The sequence below is a fragment of the Branchiostoma floridae genome, unplaced genomic scaffold (genome assembly GCF_000003815.2).
Source record: "Branchiostoma floridae strain S238N-H82 unplaced genomic scaffold, Bfl_VNyyK Sc7u5tJ_377, whole genome shotgun sequence".
Taxonomy (NCBI): Eukaryota; Metazoa; Chordata; class Leptocardii; order Amphioxiformes; family Branchiostomatidae; genus Branchiostoma; species Branchiostoma floridae.
In genome coordinates, this window is record NW_023365820.1 from 147,679 (window position 1) to 162,836 (window position 15,158).

General features: G+C 40.8%; 1 protein-coding gene across 1 annotated transcript; it reads right to left on the reverse strand.

Annotated features, from left to right (window-relative positions):
- Nucleotides 1–4,548: 4,548 nt before the first annotated feature.
- Nucleotides 4,549–6,809, reverse strand: LOC118408727 (tripartite motif-containing protein 3-like). Its single transcript, XM_035809579.1, has one exon. It carries the CDS (start codon nt 6,800–6,802, stop codon nt 4,817–4,819), a length of 1,986 nt encoding a protein of 661 aa, XP_035665472.1. The 5' UTR covers nt 6,803–6,809; the 3' UTR covers nt 4,549–4,816.
- Nucleotides 6,810–15,158: the final 8,349 nt, after the last annotated feature.

The window sequence follows — 15,158 nt, forward strand, 5'->3', positions numbered from 1 at the left end:
AAGCATCTATCCATCTATATTTAATGGTTAATGACCCGACCCAAGGTGTATATGGTGCCTGGTCCTTTGCTATAACCACCGAATAAAACCACCGAGTGAGCGAACTTGCTGAAAATTCACATTTGTTCTTTGGTGCATACATTTGATTACAGATTGCATTTTGAAACAAAAATATCCACAGAAAATATCAGAAACATTGCAGTCTTTGGCTGTTAAGAACAACAAAACTCATTATCAATGTTAACACAATGAGCCATTCCCCCTTGCAGTCTGTACATGTTCCCTCTGCTCTGGCATATGTTTCGCTTCTTTTGATTGGTCATATACCTTACTTTCATGTATGTATCGCTCCTTCTGATTGGTCAGAATGAATCGACACCGGTGCCGGTGAGGAGCAGAGGAGCGATACACACCTGCCTGGCCGGAATCTATGTTTTACGGCGTCATAGCCATCGTGAAACGGGGCCTTCTGATTGGTTCACGGCGCCTGGCTATATGATAATAGATAATATCGCTGGCAAAATCGTAAAACTTTATTCAAACACAAAAGGCATGTTTTGCCAGGTATGTTGAGGGCTAATACCACATCGTCGCCAATGTAGTCCCAGAACAGTGGTCACCCTGTCACATTTGGAGAAAATCGATCGGACGACGATTCTGCGACAATCGCCCGTGCCTCGCTAATAATAATAACTTTATTGCAGAACAATTGTAAAAGGTACAAAGAATGGCTTATTTTACAGTGACAGGGACGGTTTTCAGGTGAAAAATACACGCAACCCTCTGTCGATCTTAATATACGGCCAATCTTCCATCGATACGCCCGAAGATCGTGGATAATGTGACGGGTATTATTAGGGGGCCAATTCTACTCAACCTTTTCCTTATATCACAAGCTATCTGCCACATAGCCTCGATCATGACTCTCTGGGCATGTTGCGTCTTTATAGGGGGGTCATAATACACTTTTGCTAAGGCCCCATTTCCACTTGACGGCGCTCTCACCGCGCTCTCTACATCACTACAAATGTCTACAGGAACCATTGTAGAAAAGTGTAGAATTTCTACAAAACTACACTGCCTACATGTGAAACTTGGATGGTCCGCTTCCTGTGTGCCTCTCTACAAATATCTACAGTGACAAGTGTAGAAATGTGTAGAATTTTTACATCACTACAAATGTCTACAGGAACCATTGTAGAAATGTGTAGGATTTCTACAAAACTACACTGCCTACATTTGAAACTTGGATGGTCCACTTCCTGTGTGCCTTTCTACAAATATCTACAGTGACAAGTGTAAAAATGTGTAGGATTTCTACATCACTACAAATGTCTACAGATACCATTGTAGAAATGTGTAGAATTTCTACAAAACTACACTGCCTACATGTCAGGGACATTTTGTGGGGCCGCGTAGCACAGTGGTAGTGTATTCGGCCCGTGACCGAGAGGTCGCCTGTTCGAATCCGCCTGCCGTGTTGCCGGTCTTGTGCCCTTGGGAAAGGCACTTTACACGACTTTCCTCACTTTACTCAAGTGAAAAATGAGTCGTCCCTCGGATAGGACGTTAAATGGAGGTCCCGTGTATGAGGAGAGCTATACCCTATGCACGTTAAAGAACCCGCCACATGTGCGAACATCCACCCGAGCGGATCAAACCATTCCGGCCAAAATAGGGGTAGGGAATCTCCCGAGCAGCCCTCGAAACCCCTGCTTCGCCTATTGGGTCAGTTAGTCCTCACTCATAGTGAGCAATTGGGCTGGTCTCGATCATGATGTTTCTGACCTAGGGCGAAGAGTTGCTGTTACAGTTCCAATCATGTAACCAGTAACATTGAGTGGCCTTCAGGCCTTGTTACGTGGTGACCATTGAGTAAAAAAAAAAAATGTCAAACTTGGATGGTCCGCTTCCTGTGCCCCTCTCTACAAATATCTACAGTGACAAGTGTAGAAATGTGTAAGATTTCTACATCACTACAAATGTCTACAGGAACCATTGTAGAAATGTGTAGGATTTCTACAAAACTACACTGCCTACATGTGAAACTTGGATATTCCGCTTCCTGTGTGCCTCTCTAGAAATATCTACAGTGACAAGTGTAGAAATGTGTAGAATTTCTACAAAACTGCACTGCCTACATGTCAAACTTGGATGGTCCGCTTCCTATGTTCCTCTCTACAAATATCTACAGTGACAAGTGTAGAAATATGTAGGATTTCTACATCTGATTCACTACAAATGTCTACAGGAACCATTGTAGAAATGTGTAGAATTTCTACAAAACTACACTGCCTACATGTGAAACTTGGATGGTCCGCTTCCTGTGTGCCTCTCTACAAATATCTACAGTGACTATTTTAGAAATGTGTAGGATTTATACATCACTACAATTGTCTACAGGAACCATTGTAGAAATGACTGTGTAGAATTTCTACAAAACTACACTACCTACATGTGAAACTTGGATGGTCCGCTTCCTGTGTCCCTCTCTACAAATATCTACAGTGACAAGTGTAGAAATGTGTAGGATTTCTACATCACTACAAATGTCTACAGGAACCATTGTAGAAATGTGTAGAATTTCTACAAAACTACACTGCCTACATGTCAAACTTGGATGGTCCGCTTCCTGTGTCCCTCTCTATAAATATCTACAGTGACAAGTGTAGACTTATGTAGGATTTCTACATCACTACAAATGTCTACAAGAATCTTGTAGAAATGTGTAGAATTTCTACAAAACTACACTGCCTACATGTGAAACTTGGATGGTCCGCTTCCTGTGTGCCTCTCTACAAATATCTACAGTGACAAGTGTAGAAATGTGTAGGATTTCTACATCACTACAAATGTCTACAAGAACCATTGTAGAAATGTGTAGAATTTCTACAAAACTACACTGCCTACATGTGAAACTTGGATGGTCCGCTTCCTGTGTCCTTCTCTATAAATATCTACAGTGACAAGTGTAGAAATGTGTAGGATTTCTACATCACTACAAATGTCTACAGGAACCATTGTAGAAATGTGTAGGATTTCTACAAAACTACACTGCCTACATGTCAAACTTGGATGGTCCGCTTCCTGTGTCCCTCTCTACAAATATCTACAGTGACAAGTGTAGACTTATGTAGGATTTCTACATCACTACAAATGTCTACAGGAACCATTGTAGAAATGTGTAGGATTTCTACAAAACTACACTGCCTACATGTCAAACTTGGATGATCCGCTTCCTGTGTCCCTCTCTACAAATATCTATAGTGACAAGTGTAGAAATGTGTAGGATTTCTACATCACTAAAAATGTCTACAGGAATCTTGTAGAAATGTGTAGAATTTCTACAAAACTGCACTGCCTACATGTGAAACTGGGATGGTCCACTTCCTGTGTGCCTCTCTACAATTATCTACAGTGACTATTTTAGAAATGTGTAGGATTTCTACATCACTACAATTGTCTACAGGAACCATTGTAGAAATGTGTAGAATTTCTACAAAACTACACTGCCTACATGTGAAACTTGGATGGTCCGCTTCCTGTGTCCCTCTCTACAAATATCTACAGTGACAAGTGTAGAAATGTGTAGGGTTTCTACATCACTACAAATGTCTACAGGAAGCATTGTAGAAATGTGTAGAATTTCTACAAAACTACACTGCCTACATGTGAAACTTGGATGGTCCGCTTCCTGTGTCCCTCTCTACAAATATCTACAGTGACAAGTGTAGGAATGTGTAGGATTTCTACATCACTACAAATGTCTACAGGAATCATTGTAGAAATGTGTAGGATTTCTACAAAACTACACTGCATACATTTAAAACTTGGATGGTCCGCTTCCTATGTTTCTGGTGTTGAAGCGGGCCCGCGGGGCTAGATTTTGCGTTGATTCAATTCCTGATGTCATATACGATCCCGACACGGTCACAACGGAATGCCTGACACGTCGAAGGTGTTGCAACGAACCCGTGCGGTAAGTCGCATTCCGCGGTGAATCTGTGATGTCTTACGTGGGACATCACGAAATCTCAGACGGCGACATGCCTGGCACGGCTACGGCGAGGGTGACACCACGAAATCTCAGACGGCGAAATGCCTGACACGGCTACGGCGAGGGTTTCGCAACGACACCGCACGGCTAGCTGCATTTCGCGGCGAACATGGAACATCACGAAATTTCCTACGGCGAAATGCCTGACACGGCTACGGCGAGGGTGTCGCAACGACACCGCACGGCTAGCTGCATTTCGCGGCGATTTCGTGATGTGGTACATGGAACATCTGCCAAATAAAACCTTAGCCATTCTGGCAAAGGTAAAAACTCAAAAGGTAGTCCTTTACAGTTATCATTAGGAGTACCCCCCTCCCCTTTTTAATAGATATTCGGAACATGTTATATTTTATTGATGTAGATTCACCATTACAATTTGAATGAAAATGCTTGGAATGGGGTTTGTCTTACACATATAATCTTTTCAGTAAGAAAACAAGTATATTTAGAAGTTATTTACTAAGCAAATATATTGTCATCATAATCATGTCTTCATTTAATCAATACATTAGAAATATTATTTTCACATTTCATCACACATTATGCCTTGAGATTAAGAATGCACTGTGTATGATGTCAGCTGAATAAATAGAATTGGCTGATATATCAAAAGATCTGGGTAATATGGCTTATTTGAACGCTAAATGTCCTGTAGGCCCTGAAGCGGGGCTTCTGAGAGACTTATTTTGTACTTATTCCTCCTATAATATACAGATGGTACAGTGTAAGAAATTTAGAAGATTTGACTAGCCTTTTTCCTTACACCTTGAATATCTTCATAGAATGATTGTCAGAAACAACCAAATGTCCGTCGGGAGTCAGCGTTAGCCCCAATGGATAGTACAATCCGTGTTCCTCCCGTGTCAGCACGTGCCTGATAAACGTGCCGTCCTCACTGAACATGGAAACACGATGGTTCCAATATTCAGCCACGACAATGTTGTCCTCGCTGTCCGTGATGATACAGTAGGGTCCGCTCAGCTGTCCAGGTCCCGTGCCATATGACCCGCACGTGAAGAGATGACGACCGGTGGGGTCAAATATCTTCAGGTTGTGGTTGCCACAGTCACTGATGATGATTTGGTTGCTGCTGTTGACGGTCACACGGAGGCAGGAACTCAGCTTCTGCTGACCTTGACCTTTGTCCCCGAACTTCAGAATGTTGTCCCCACTGAAACTGAGTACAAGCACTTGGTACCCGATAGTGACTACGATACGTCCTAAACTGTCAAAAGCGATACCTTCCGTATTTTTATCTTTCTCTGCAGCCCCTGTCACCTGGATGACACGTGACTCCCTCTCCTGTTTGTCCAGTACGTGGATATTGTGTCCGTCTCCTGTCACCAACAGATCACCGTTTGTCAGTGCCGTCACACACTCAGACTTAAAGTCCAATTCAACTTTTCTCTTGAAGGAGCCATCATTGTCGAAAAACTGCAGACGACTGTTGTTAAAATCAGACGCTACAATGTCTCCATCTGTGGTGACAGCGACTGATGTAGGACAGTTAAACTGTCCATCCCCACTGCCTTTCTGACCAACGGTTTTTAGCAGTGTAGGACTTCCGCGTCGGGTACATATTTTAATGTTTATCTGAACTGGTGACAGTGTGCTTGTCAATGGCACTCTTGTTTCTTTTATCCCACCTATCAATTTTGACACGTCCCGTTCCAGGTTACAATACGGTAGGTCAAAGATCAGGTTGGTTAAACCCTTGGTCAGATCAGCCCTTTTTGCGATTTTCTCGTCAGCGGTTTGCTCCATCCGTGCGGTCAGTTCTCCGGCCACAGACATGACCTCCGCTGGACTACCGTACTCCAACACATTGTCCGTGAACTGGACACAGCTCTTTGCTGAGGCCAGGTCCATCTCAGCTGCCTCCATGGCGGCTTCCATCTGTTTCTCCCGAGCAGCATTCATGGCGCGAAGCTGACTGATTTTTTCACTTTTCACCTTCTGAACGGCCTCTATGATAGCCTCTGCCTGTTTTTCTATCTGTTCTTCTGTACGCTGTACCTGTAAAGGCCAATCGTTCTTGACTGACTGCAACTCTTCTATCCACTTCTCATGCAGGTCCGCTGTGTTCTTGACTGACGACAGTTTTGCCTTGATCTCTGCCCTCTCCCTCTCTGCCGCCTTCTCTATCTCCACATACTGGTGATCTTTGTGCGCCGTTACCACACAGTGCAGACAGATGGCCCGGTGACAGGTGTCACAGTAGAACTTGTGCAGTTCATTGTGATCCTCACACTTGGAAGTTTCCCTTGAGCGAAGCTCCGCAACAAATTTGCCTGACTGTATGTCTTGTATTGTTAGAACTTTGTGGGACTTACTCACTTTGAGCCTACGGTGCGTTTCGTTACACATCTGACACAGATAGTCGGTACACTCGACACAATAGAACTCGGCAGGGTTGTCTCTCTCACAGGTCATACAGGGGACTACAACTGTCCCCGGATCCGATGTTTGTCCGTTCCCTTGTGGTTGCTGTCGCAGAATGTCGTGCAATTTACCAACGAGGAAGTTGGACTTTAGCCCCTGGACGCCATTTTCTGGGAGGGGCACGTCCTGTCGGCACGTCGGACAGGAGAGTTGTACTACCCGCTGTGACGCAAGAAGCCTCTCCAAACACGACTGGCAGAAGGTGTGAAGACACGGCAGCACCTTAGGCTGCCTGAAGTCCTCCAAACAGATCTGGCAGACGAGAAATTCCTCGGTTATTTCGCTAAAGGCGTTGGACGCCATTGTTGTATAGAAGAAAGCCTTGCCACTGAAACTAAACTCCAGACGACAAAAAGGTTGCAAGCTTCGTTGGGTCGTTCCATTTTACGCTATAGGGGGCGTGTTGATTTTACGAACCATTTCCCTCAGCCACTTTGCACAAATTTGCTGTTGTTCCTTGGTGTTTTTAGTGTCTACTTTGGCTGTGGATTTTGTTAATTGTTCTTAAATGAGAAGACATGACATAAGAGACATTCTTTGGTTAGTTTACTAATTGTGCTGGATTTTTTTCTTGACACGGAAGTATCGGCACCCACTGCAACTCCGATAAACATGTACTACGTCATTGGGAAGTTCCATGTTCCATTTTAAGGGGGTGCTTGTACATATATGTCTTTCTTCAAAAACAAAAAACAAGATTGGAAGTAAAGCGTTATAAATAATTCAAACATAATCGATTGATTGTGAATTGGCATAAATGATCGATTTCATCAGCCATGTTATGGCCAGGCACAAGTATGGCGACCTTTGCATATTACGCTGCATGTTTTCAGATTTTTTTTACATAATAAGAATTATTAAGACTACATACTGAGCTCTAATTCTTAAGATTCATGCAATTAACGGCTTCCAAGCTACTAATGAAATCCGTACCTAAGAAGCTAATTATCTCTGCTTTATTCAGCCATTTGATCGAATTAAAACAGATTGTAAAAAATTCGCACCTGCTTTTATTTATAAGATCAATGATGACACTTTTACCTTGTAACGATAACCCTTGACCTAGTTAGGTTACGATTACGTCTTAGTGTTTGTAAGATTCATCACTTGCACAAAAATGCCGTCTTATATTTAATTGGCCTCACAATACGCGTACTATTGAAGAGATAACCTCAGCGTTCTAAATTTAGCAAAGACAAGGTCGAGGTCAAAACCATAATAGTTCTAACGACTTGGGTTTGACACTAAAATATACACGTAAAGTTCACTTTATTATACTTCTGATTGACGTTTTAATTCGTACTTTACCCTTACCAAATATACAGCGGTACGTGTACGTTTAGTACTGAACCGTTGACCCGGAACGGTTGAAAGACGACACCAAAAAGTCGTCTGACGAGCCGGATCACTTTATATACCCGGAGCCACAAACAAGACGAACTCTGTGGGGAAAATGGCGTGTTTTAACCACCTGTTGACTGTGTTTGGAACGCTTCTAGCGCTGGCTGTGACAACATGGGGTGAAGGTAAGAAGGTGTGGGCCTCTCAGTGTTAAACTGGTTAAAACAAAGGAGGCCAAGTTGAAGAAAGATTACCAGAAGTGCAGAAGTCAACCACTAGTCTCTGGCATTGTGTACGTACATTTGTATCTAACTAAGTAGAAACGTTTCGATATTTTCACAATTGGTGTTAACGTTGAGACGGTAGGAGCAAGAATTCACGCTTATACGGAAAAGTCTGTTGTCACTGTCCAATCGTTGAACTTAAGGAGACAAATTTAGAGTAAACGTGTTTGAGCGACGCCATTTTTTCCTGCGGGTATACTCACACCACAGTAATTAGATCTGAATCTGAGCCAAGCACTCCACTAGAATGTCAACAAACTTGTCTACTAAAACCAAGACCAGAGAAACTATACTTCTGTCTGAATTAGCTATAGACTTGCTAAGTTTACCATAATCCTTCTGTGAATATTAAGTTTCGTGTGTTTTTAACACACACAGGGTGTGTTTGTAGTTAACGTACACGAATTACGAATTTTTCAGACATTTTTAATTCTTTCTTTTGTTTCCCACGTAATAGCAAGAAGCCCCAGTTTGAAAGATATTTATTCAGTCAAGACATGTAAAGTAACTGCGATAAAATCTAAAGCTCTAACATACACACAATAAAAGGACTAAGATTAAATGTACAACGTTGTACACAGGTACAGTGAAGAGGTTAGGATATTTATAGGTGTCAAGTACCAACTAAAAGAATGCCGTCCCGGTAAAACAACACACCGGTAGAAAAACGACAACAAACGACCGATTTCAACACTAGATAAATCCTTATGGACGTGTTCAATAAAAGTATAGTATATCATGTAAATTGTAATATCGTATACATTCTTTTTGACTACTAGAATGATATGCAAGGTGTGTGCGTGAACGAATGAATGGGTGTTGTTGTTGCATGGCGAACTTGGTCAACAGACTCAAGTTCTGCTTGGGTTAGCTTCCAAATAACAGGCCTGAAAAGAAACGTGGTTTGGTTTTCTCAGTGACACTCCTACTAGTGTTAACTCAACAGTAAATAAAATGAGCTAGGCTTGTTTTGAACTCCTCAAATTGAGTAATCACTTTAAGGTTGGTTTATGAGCGGAAGGCATTTGCAACTGTAGGGTACTAAACAATATGAGTCGTTAATTTATTCATGTGTCCCTGATTTCTAAACTCTTCTGCAATCTACCCTACAGAACCATGTTTGTAGACCTACCAACCTACCTACCTAGTCCCTTGACCTCCAGGTCCTTGGGGGGGACAAGGTAGACACCGAGTCTTATTACATCTTCCACCTTTGTCGAGTTCACGGGGTTAAGTCTGCTCTTGACGTGCCACCCTCCCACCCCTAAAGCATTATTCTACGTGATGACAAATCCTGTGAGGGAAACATTTTTTTAATTTTTTTTATTTATTGATCTCAAAACATGTGGGTAGCCCCTTCAACTTGTTTGAAGTTGATTTCCAAGGGGGCCCACTACATAAATAACAAAAACGAAACGTGTTACATTCGGTAAGACAACCAGAGGACACCAAACAAAATATACAAATAAACCGATGCGTCTTTACCAAGAACAGTTGTCGAGGTCAACAAAAAACGTCAACGGTGGAGGTCAGAGGTCCATGTGCGGAGGAGTGTGTCTTAGGGCAGCTTTAAACTGCCGTAGAGTTGGTGCATGTCTTATGTCCATTATCATCGAGAGGAGAGACAAACCTCGGGCACGTTAAAGAACCCAGTACACCTATTGAGAAGAGAAGGAGTCCTACCCAGTGTGACTGGATCAAATAAATCTGTGCAGATATGCAGCTTGTACGTCCATAGGAATTTTTACTGAGTATGCAACACAGTTATACAAGCCAAATAAATCATCATAATTACTGAAACATGTGACAAACCACATTCAGATTAGGCCTACATGCCACCATCAAATACAAACCTAGTGCGTATAGCGTAAGGTCTTTCCTCACATTGTTATAAAAGAAAAAAAGCCAAATGTCTCTAAAATCGGTCTCTTTCTAAGATATTTTGTTCTTTTTTGTTGTTGTTGCGTGCAATCTCATATAACCCATACCAAGTATTGCATAAAAACAGGGTTAGTTGCTTTAATTAGGAAACTGAAATACAAACAATAACTACCTTGGTCTATGTGTTATCATAAAACAGAAGCATAAATTATATAAGTTTTCCTTTCAATTTTGAATACAAAACATTTAGTAACATTTATGAAAGCACATTTAGGCCATAGGATACCATGAACACTCAAGGGTGGCTAGTTAATGATAAAGCAATTATCCTCAACCGGGGTGAATCCTAATACTCTTTCTGAGCTCGTGGTAGTTTGTTTGTTTCATCCTTTGCTTATTCATAAAAGCTCAATTGTTGTATAATTGAATGTAATATTTCTTTATCTTCAGACTCATTTGCTGACCCCAGCATCATGCGTCCGGCCGGCTTGGACAGTGTGGGGCTGAACGTTGTGGTCGGGGTGTCCGCGTGTGTGGGGCTCTTCGTCATCGGGGTGATGGCCGCCATCTTCTACCACCTGGTCACAAAATCACGCAGGTAAAATCACACAATAGACACTGAGTGTTGATAATAAGAGATGAAGATCTACGACCGTTCGACAGTGGCATCTAGCGATAGCAGTGAGTACTGCAGCGTGATTGTTAAACTGATGATAACAACCAAACGCTAATGGATATTGTTCTACCCACAATGGCGCTTGTACTGCAAAGTCATGATAATGAAAAGAAACATTTTGAATTTGTGGCTGATGTATATATTTCATGTTTTCTTTAAAATGTTTTCTTGTTTCCAGGAGTGAATTCCGTCTTCCTAAAACCCCAGAACATGGCTGACACCGAACATCGCAGAGGAACGTGATACATCACAATGAAGACAAGATATGACCGCCATTTTGTGGACTGAAAGTCTTAATCTGCGTCAGCGATGGAGAATAGCTCTACACGCATAGAAATTTAACAATTGCAAGGTTTTCACTTGTGTAATCCTTAGGTACATTTCGGTTAGAAAATCAGCATCTATTAACGTTAAATGCATTATGAAAAAAAACTTTATCTTAGTTTTGACATATCTCATGTCAACCGCAGATACACTTTGGGTCTCATGGGCATTAAAAGCATGATTGCAACTTTGAAAATACACTACTTACTCGCTGTACAGTACTAAGACACTATACGGTTTGTCATCACAATATAGGTAAACAGAATATGCTTTTTAATATAAGGTCAGATGTACCACATCTAAAAATGTACCAGTGCAAGTACAAGTTTTTTATATTTCACAAAAGCATAATATCTAAAATGTAATTTGTTGCGGAATTGGTTCTTTTACTCCTTTAAATACACTGCTTTTTGTGTGTGTGTTTTTTTTTTTTTTTCAAAAAACACCGCTTGTCTTTATGTGAGTTTTCTTTCCAATTTGGGTACTATCTATGGTCATTTAATGTAACAGTTGTTTTTTTGATTATATTTTTCCAACAAACTCTTATAATGTGTCGATCAAATTCGGCAATCGATCTACACATAAAGAGTAATGCACTGTAATGTTATTGCAGACAAAAAAAACTCACAATAGTCTCCGGCTTGTCAATATATCATTACGTCCGTTAAGAAGAGGTACAGTTTTCATTGTGTCGTTTTATTGCATAAGTGTCCGTCGTAGTTATTTGACTTTTATGAAGAAGCAGGATGTGAGTGAATGGAGACTAGCGGGATAACGAGTTGTTAGTAGGCACACTAAGGAAACTAACAGCTCCGAAAAAGGGAACAATTACAACAGAAACTCACTTAAAATTATGTTCAGATCTCTATTTTCTAATTTGTTGTTGTAAATGCTAACCATTGGTAAATAACATGACAGGCTAGCCTCCGTTGCAGTCTTCGGAACGGGGCTTATTTTTGTGTGTATGTGTGGGGGGGCGGGGGGGGGGTGGGGGTTCGCGATATTCGTCCGCTGGATGGTGCAAAGACTCGCTATCACGGCAAACTCCCTTTTACAGCAAAATCCCTTCCTCAGCAAAATACCTTTTTCAGGCACAAGAGAACATAGCCAATGTTGAAAATCGCGAATCAGTGACCCCCTCCCCCCCCCCGCAAAAAAAAAGCCCCGTTCCGAATACTGTGGAGGGCTAATGGCAGGCCCTGTTTAAATGTTTGGTCAGCTACTTACGTGGACTCAACCTTTGACCCTAACAAACGGAATGGTTACTTCAAACAAGTCAAACAACCTGTCTGGAACGACTAGTGGTGGTTGACAACAGGAGGTACAAAATGTCCGCATTACAGTACGTGCTAGCAGTGTTTGGGGCGATTCTGGTGTGGTGTGGTGAATCTTTAAGTCAAGGTAAGTCTGAAGGAGTATCTAACTTGTATCTATTCTTGCTAGATAAACAACTCGTTGTATTGCCTGTTGTTATATGCTTAATTTGTATGTTAAGTGCTTTGAAGGGGAGTGGCACTGTTAAAAGATTGGCCGGTCAACGATAGTACAACACTGTGTTTCTGAAAGTACAATGATTAAAAGTATACCTCTTCAAAAGTGTTAATTCAATCGTTGTAATGTGGTATCGAGTAGCTCTATAGTCTAGGGTGTCTGACCCAAAACCCCTATTTTAGGTCATTGGGTCAAAGCACACGGTATGCTTAGACGTTATGCCATTGGAAAATTCACTTTTCACTATTTTTCTTTTCACTAAGCTGAAAATAAGTAGTTAGTTCCATAGGAGGAAGTCCCCTTAAACACGTTAACTGAAGACTCAGTGTTTGAATAGACACATCTCGAGCTCGATAAGGGGTCCTTCCAGCACCGAGGGGATCAATTAAATCTCACCGGATATGCAACGTGTACTTTTCAGTACAAACCTGGTCTGTTACTCCATGAGATGGTTGAAATGTATAACTTTATGTATAACTTTATTGCACAACAATTGTACGAGGTACAAAGTATGGCATCTACATAACTACAGTGCTATAACTTAACTTAGGGCTTATCTAACTAATACAGGAGTTGTAGTATGGGATAAGTTTCTTACAATCATTGGAGGCTTTTACAATCACTTGGGGAATTTCTAATGTCAAAACCTTCTTTGATATATTTTCCTATATCTGCCATGCAGGGATTGTCACATGTCATTATGTATCTGAATTTGCACTTCAGGTCCATTGGGATAAATCCTTGTGTACAAAATGACAGCCTTCTGTATAGAGAATTGCGTATATCGGAATATTTGGGACATACAACCATAAAGTGATATTCGTCTTCGATTAGCTCTGGACAGAATGGACAAACCCTCTGGTCAATAGGGATTTTTTGGAATCTTCCGGTTTCTATATTTAATTTGTGACAGCCAATTCTGAGTTGTGTGATTGCCCTACGAACGTCAAGGCTCTTTATGGTTGAAATGTAATTTTCTTGCTTGTAATGCTTGTTCAATGTAGAAAGAGATGAGAGTTTGGAATTGTTTCGAATAGAGGAATGCCAATTTTGCACGTATATATCTTGTAAACGTTGTCGTAACTGAGTGGTGATTGTGTCTATGTGGTATGACCTCGGGTTCAGCCATATGTGTCCAAAGCCTTGGTAGTTGAGGATATTTTTTACGTGGACAATCCAATCATGTTCTCCGAATGAAACAGTATTGTATGCCTCACGAAGAAGGGCATCTTCGGGCAGATTAACTAAACGATGCCAATATTTCACAAGTTGCATTTCTGCATCAATCCTAGCTGGGAAAGTTCCCAATTCTCCCCTGACACCATCGTTTGAGGCTTTGGCATGAATGCCTAACAGAAATTTTTGAAAGCGCATGTCAATGATGTCAAATTCTGGAATTTGTTGATTTGAGTCTAGGTTTATAATTTGGAAACCGTTATCTCGTAAAATATGGCTATTGGCATGACGCAATAGTATTTCTTTATCTGTATTTCTTTCCAAACATACAACATAAGTAGTATTCAAAGCAGAAGAGGTGGTTTTTCGAATGGTAGCTGGAAAGTTATCTTGAATATTAAGTTTTTTAAGTAAAGTAGAAAAAACCTTTGAGGAAGGTTCGCAGATGTTATTGGTATGTGATACAATGATTCTTATACTTTTAGAAAAACGGTCAAAGCAAGTGATTTCTGAACAGTACATAAAGATGGGTTTTACAAATTTGTCAAATAGATTTTTTCCGAGATTGATTGAAATGTCCTTGTTAGAGAGTAAAAGAGCCTTGAGTTTGAAAAGTGCTCTCATTGCTTTGGTTTTCAAATATTTCCTGGCGGTTTTGAATTTTCCGGAGAATGTGAAAGGAATGCCGAGGTATGTATAGCTGTCAGTGATTTCTATATTTTTGCCATAAATATGGAATCGGTCTTTGTTATTCTTGCTAGAACTTTTGCCAAAAACAACTACCTTGGTTTTTGAAACATTGACAGATAGCTTCCATTTCTTACAATAGTTTTCTAGGCAGTCAATACAATGCTGTAGCCCTTGTTTTGACGATGAAATCAGAGCGAGATCGTCTGCCCAGGATAAACAGTTTAGAGATTTTGAGGTTAGGACTGCAGGGTCACATTTTGTGGGGTCAAAGCACTCAGATATATCATTGATGAATAAATTAAATAATAAAGGACTAAGATTACATCCCTGCCGTACTCCGCATACGGAAGGAAAGGAGTTTGATAATCCATTATCTAATCTAACTGCATAATTCACATCATTGTACATGGATTTTATAATATTAAAGAAATTACCTCCGATACCACATTTATGCAACTTATAGAATAGCCCATCTCGCCAAACACTGTCAAATGCCTTCCTCATGTCAACAAAGCATACGAATAGTTTTCCGCCTTTTTTCTTGGTGTATTTGTCTATTAGAGATTTTAAGATAAAAACATTGTCGGAGGTTCTACATCTTTTCCGGAACCCAAACTGTGTGTCATCTAGAAGTTTGTTTCTTTCTGCAAAGTTTTGTAACCTGTTGTTCAGAATGAGTGTGAATAATTTGGATAGACAACTAGAAATCGCTATTCCTCGATAGTTGTCTGCATTACTTTTATCACCTGATTTATGTATTGGCGTAAGAATACTTGTATTCCAGTTGGAAGGAAAG